This window comes from Egretta garzetta, unplaced genomic scaffold, assembly GCF_000687185.1.
Source record: "Egretta garzetta isolate BGI_Z169 unplaced genomic scaffold, ASM68718v1 scaffold139, whole genome shotgun sequence".
NCBI classification, from domain to species: domain Eukaryota; kingdom Metazoa; phylum Chordata; class Aves; order Pelecaniformes; family Ardeidae; genus Egretta; species Egretta garzetta.
This window is the reverse complement of record NW_009260832.1, coordinates 484,842-490,740: the sequence shown is the minus strand read 5'-3', so window position 1 is coordinate 490,740 and position 5,899 is coordinate 484,842. Positions and strand designations below refer to the sequence as shown.

The window sequence follows — 5,899 nt, the reverse complement described above, 5'->3', positions numbered from 1 at the left end:
CCTGCTGCTGTGTTGTTTTTTTTTTTTCCAAGAAGCAGCGCAGCAAACAGAGCTCCCTCTGTCTCCCCGCTGCCCACAGTTTTGGAATAGCATCCGTGAAAAATGGTGGGGTTGCTGCTGTTTGGGCTTGGTGATGCCTGCGTTAAGCTGCAAGGGCCCCAGGTGTAAAGACCTCTCTTGCTTCTGGCCCCACCTGGGCCTGGGATATGGCAACGAAGGACCCACCTGGGCCTGAGGTTCGGGATAATGGATCCCTGGTGGGGCTGGACAAGCCTTCTTGTGAAATAGCACAGGCTAGCTATGAAGTTTTGAGCCTGTCGGAGCAATGACATGCATAGCTGTAAAATGAAGGTATTTTGGTCTGTTGAGGTTTTCTGTACCTGACTGCAGAACACCAGCCTTCGCAGTCCACATCCATGAGTTGTTTTGATGATTGAAAGCATACGCACCTGAGCATTTATTCCATATTGCTGAGTAATGTAGGTTTCTGCTGGGTGACGTTAGGATGGTTTATTTCGCTAAAGATTTGCCTGTTGTTCTTGTGTTGCAGTAAAATCACCGAGAATGCAAAGAAATCCTTGGCTTCTCTTAAGAGAGAAAACCCTCGGCTTGAGCCAACGCTTGCCATTATTCAGGTAGAGTATGTCGGTATCCTGGCTGGCTGGGGGAGATCCCCTTCGGTACCGTGGCGTCCCTGAAACCTCAGCAGAGCCCAGTGCAGAGAGGAACTTGTATTTGAGCAAGGTGATGGGAGGGGGTAATCCTGCTAGGCTGTAGACAGAGGAGTTTTCAGTCTTGTAAGCCCTTCTCCGGGCGTGAAACAGCCACAGCAAACTTCAGGCTGTGGGAAAGGTTTGCAAAGGAAGGGAACAATTTTATCCCTTCCTCCCTTTGCTAACACAGTCCTCCCCGTTCTAAGTACAGATCGCCTTTTCTCACAGGTTGTCTAAGTACTTAAGTTAAAGCAGTTGTTCTCAACATCTATTTAGCTTGAAGTGTTTGTTGCAGTCCTGAAAAAAAGCAGTTACGTGCCTGAAGTCATGGGCCTTCATCTCCCACCCCTGAAATAACATTGCCAGGATTCAGGAAGGGCCCTGCTGCTTCCTGCCAGCCTGCTGGCCTTTGGGCAGCTGTAGCTTACGGCTGCGTTACTGCTGTCCTAAGGGGAGGAAAACCACCCTGAAAACTCCCAGGCAGCTCAAAAGGCCCTGTGTGAAATAAACGCGCTGTGTCAAGTGTCAGTATCCTTTAGAAGTAGCAGCACTTTCTAAGGTGAAGCGATCTTGTAGTAACTGGGAGATGCGGCATTCCTAATCCCGTGCGGAGCTCCATTTGGCATTCCTAATGCCGTGAGGAGCACTCCTTTTCATTCCACTGGTGCTGCCATCTTTGAGATCATAGGCAATCAAACCCATAGATGAGGAGTGCTACCTGTGCAAAGCTGCGAGATGTTCCTCTTCAGATTTCTTAAGGTTTCAAGGCCATGAAGCCGGGGATGCTTGTCGTCATTCAGAGCGGGACCAGAGCCACGCAGGCAAAAATGTTTTTGTCCTGTTTCCTAGGGTGGTGGTATGGGGTTTGAGCAGGCGCACACTGAATCTCTGACCCGGTAGGTTTTAATTTTAAAACCTAGTTGTAAACATTTTGTAAGTAGTAATTGTGAACCTAAGAAATGCAGCACCAACGTTCTTTCAGCAGGTCTCCTAGCGAGGCTGACTGAAGAAGCTCTCCCATCCCTTACCCTCCCTGGGGAGGTGCAGTTCGTGTTTTCAAATGGCCCTCTAAGGCTGTAAGCTTAAGGACTGGTAGAAAAGCAGTGACCCATCTCCTCAGTGACCTTGTTCCTCACTCCTGTCTTGTCTCCACCCAGTTGCACCGTGAGCTGGACTGGGGCAGTGATCCACCCCGGGCTGGAGTGGTCTGGGGAGGTTTCCTTTCGGCTGTGTTAGTCCCAGAGCCTGGTTTTCTGCATGGCCACATGAGTCTTTTATGCTGGCACGAGGGAAGGGATGTTGTTAGGATGGGAGAAAGCGTTGTGTGAGGAGAGGGAGGTTCCTGCTCACTTCTAATACCAGTTGGGATACATCCACCTCAGTCTTTTGGGTTTGATCATGGTTGTGCTTTAAATGACTGTCCCTCTTGTCCTCATTTACCCCACTTGGTTTGCATCATAAGGTGGCTGCAGGAACATGTGGCCTAGGTCCTTCTGGATGAAATTCACCCAAAAGACGTTCTCCAGCTGTCAGTCACCCTAGCTCTAGTCTGGTTGCAAAGACTGAAGCAGATCTCATTTTAAATGCATATTTCTTAGTACAAAGACGACTTGTTTTAGTCAGCAAATCCTTTTGGGGTGCAGTGCTCTACTGGGTGACCTGTGCAGAGCCTTAAGATTTGTGCTGTTCTCCACATGCTGCGCTCCCCCCAGAGGAGCAGAGGGAGGGCAGCGAAATGCTCTCCTTTGCCAGTTGCTCGTGGGCAACAGCAGTCGATGGCAGCAGTACTGGGAATGAGGAGTTGCAGGCTGCGCCCTCTCTGGGATGGTTTTAGATGCGTTCTCTTCCTTTTGAGCCATCTGAACCTGAATTGATACTGAGATTGATACCTGCATTGCTTATCATCCATGTTCAACCTCGGTTGGAGCTGTGCAACAGCAAAAAATGATCGCTTCTTAATTTTGTTGAAGCTGAAAACTATTACACAGCAGCAGGGTCCTGCTTGGCGGTGGAGCTGTTGCCCTGCAAAGCTCAGCGAAGCACCGCCAGCCCCACTGCACCCCCTGCCAGCCCACACCCTGAGCTCTGGCCTGGCCTGTGCCGCTCCGTGGGTCATGGTGGGAACCAGATCAGGGCAGGAGCTTTCTGCACCCATGTGAGGTGAGTGTTCACCATTCGGTGCTGTGGGGGCGTTACAGGGGATGGTGTGGTGCTGCTGGTGGCTGAATCCCAGTTAAACCTCCTGAGCAGTCCTGGTGGTTGCACATCAGCGTGGGGGTACAATTCCACATTTACTGGCGTAGGTGATCGGCTGCGGGGCTGTCCTTCATCCCATCTCTTCTTCCCTCACCACAGCATGAGCTCCACACGTGTGTGCAGTGCAGCAGCCTCTGTGCTGCCCCTCGCCCCCAGCTGCCAGATTTGGGGAGTGGGAGGCTGGTAGCGTGGCGCCAGGGACGCAGGCAGTGCTAGCCTGGGGGACGGAGCCGGGGGATGGAAGCCAAGCCCTCATTTTTCCCCTCAGGAGCTGCCTCTCTCCAGAGCCTGTCCTTTTAAACGCTCTTTTGGGTTTTTTTTGTCAGCTGTCTTGAGCCATTTGGGATTAACAGGTTGGTAAATTGTTACGGGCTTTAACCAAAATAGTTTTGGGTGACGCTAGTGACAGTTGAAGCAGGGCTGGCAGCTAGCCACGAACTGAGCTGCTCAGCTCTGACGGGAAGTCACTGGCACCGAGTCTTCTGGGAAAGCTCTGTAGAATGTGTTCATGAAATTGTAACGCACCCTTTTAAAATTATTTTTTTCATCCTGTTGTCTGGGTTGGAAGACAGCTTTTACATATAATCATATACCTGTGAGAAGTGTTTTATTCATTTTGTTTTGAAGCCACTAACGTTTCTGGAGGTGGAACCCTCACTGATCTGTTGATAGGAGGTTTCTACTTCTGGATATTGAATTCTGAGTTTTATTGTTACAATATATGGAAATATTTGAAGAGCCCCCTAAGATTCAAGAGTAACTTGAAGACTAAAATTCAGTTGTAATTATTACGATTAAATATCATAACATATACAGTGCATATAGGTGTAGAGACCTCAGGGAGGAGGGGTCCTGGGTGAGGTGGTCTCACAGATAAATCTGCCCAGGAGACGCTTCTGTCCTAGGGCAGGTGCCTGCTGGCAACGGGGAGGAACTGATGCCTTCTCTTGCTTCTGCATTGACAGAACTCACTGTAATATACGATGATAATGATTTGCCTCATTTCTGGTGGTAAGGCAAATCGGCCTCGTTAGGTGCTATGGGAACACCGCAGGAAGTGCTGGTATTGCTGTTGCCTATCTCATCCTTGTTACATGGAGAACTCTGGATGGAGAAGGGTATCTTCAGAGACAGACTGGTACCTTTCTTAAGTGGTAGACTCACGTTAAGGAAACGGCCACTCTCATCTGTAAAAGCCAGGCTCGTATCAACACGCACTTATGCTAATCAAGCCAAAATAAACGTACTGGATGGCCCTCCGGTTCTTTTTTAGAATTGCTAGGCTTTTTATTTGTTTGAATGCTAGTAGACACAGACATCCTCACTAAGTTTCTTGCATAGACCTGTGCATTAGTGCGCTCACATTTTTAAATGTAAATTTGTTATTTTAAAACTTAGTTTCTGTTTTGTTCCCCAAGGCACATAATGATCATTCGATTCAAGAAATAAACAAGAACTTTGCCAAAGAGGTAAGCTTTAGCCGATACACTTATTATGAATCATGAGCTACTTGCCTTTGGTAATTACAAGTATTTTCTTTTGGCAGGTTGGTCTACGTGTTATTCACATCTGTCTCCCTGAAGGCAGCAGCAAGGATGAGGTAACTGCAGTACCTGAAGGACTCTTCCTTTTTCGCTTTTGTCATAAACTTATATCTGTTCCTGACGTATATTATCCCTTTGAACTGATCTCTGGTGACTCCAGTTAGGGTTGGGACTGCCTTAGTTCAAGTAGCAAGTATCATCCCCCTGCTGGCAAGCGTGGGAAAAAAGGGAATTAATGGGCTTGTCTGCTGTCCCCTGGCCAGCGGAGGCAGGATCAGAAGAGTAATGTTCTGTTTTCATGTCTGGTGTTTAACTGCTGCGTCCCCTCATAGCAACACGGGTGTCCCATCTCCCACAGTTGTTCTTGTGACTGTACTTGGTTCTTGCCCAGGTTATTCAGGGAAATTAAAGATTCATTGATTTAATTTAGAGGGAGTAGGGGTTGAATTTATTTGCCTGTTTATTGATCTTGTGATGCTTAAAGTATGTATTAAAAAAATCATCCACCCCAAATCACTAGGGGTCTGAATTCTTACCTCGTCGAAGGCATTAGGCTGGAGACACAGCACTAGTACCAGGTATGTTTTAAATATAGCAATCTGTATTAATATATGTGGCTCTGAGGCATCTGAAAGTAAAAACAGCAAGGGAAGGTGTAGTAAAAGATGCCACTGTTCCCAGCTGGCTGCCTTGTGCTTGGCAAATTTGATAATCCTGCAGGCCTGTGGGTTGTGTGTACTGTTTTGTTTTTAAAATGTTACAGGCTTGCAGTGTAATCTCAAGAACAGCTTCCATATATATGGAGGGGAATTCACTGTGAAGAATTTTAGGAATCCAGTTTCATGGATGATGAGTAGCCAGCTACCCGTTTAAGAAGGGTGGGCTTTTGAAATGAAGATCAAATACACTTTGCTGTTGGCAAATGTCTTTTATCTGCTGAGTAACACAGTAGGAAATAGGTAAAATACAGTGAGTATGCAGCAGTAGTTGCTGGTAGGTTGAAGCAATATCTTAGGAAGTGGCTGAGCTGCATACATGAAGAGAAAAGCAGGGTATTTTTGTTATTTGAAGAAAGTTTCTTTCAATAAAGTTCGTAACGGTTTGCTTACAGAGTCTCCTGCTTGCTCACTGTGACAAAGTCTTTTTTCATCTGTTAAAATCTACATGCTAGCTTGCATTCCCTGGTTTGGGAGGGCGGGAGGGATTTCAATGCCATGCACGTTTTATTCTGCCGTAGCTGCCTGTGTACAGTAAAGGCAAGTTAATACAAGATTGCTTTATGCTGCGTGAGTTGTAAGTATTTTAAATGCTGTGATGATGCAAAGCTCAATTAAAGTAAAATGTAATGAAGATGGAGAACGGAATTATTTTCCCAGGAAGCAGGAA

The 5,899-nt window shown here is 47.1% G+C and overlaps 1 protein-coding gene across 1 annotated transcript in view; it reads left to right on the top strand.

The window, feature by feature from the left end:
- The window catches only part of MTHFD1L (methylenetetrahydrofolate dehydrogenase (NADP+ dependent) 1 like), a 158,033-nt gene that overhangs the window by 2,283 nt on the left and 149,851 nt on the right, over positions 1–5,899 (top strand). The window contains exons 2-4 of the mRNA XM_035902367.1: positions 505–635; positions 4,388–4,438; positions 4,516–4,569. Coding sequence (XP_035758260.1) covers positions 505–635; positions 4,388–4,438; positions 4,516–4,569 — 236 coding nt within the window. The remainder of the gene's footprint in view (positions 1–504; positions 636–4,387; positions 4,439–4,515; positions 4,570–5,899) is intronic.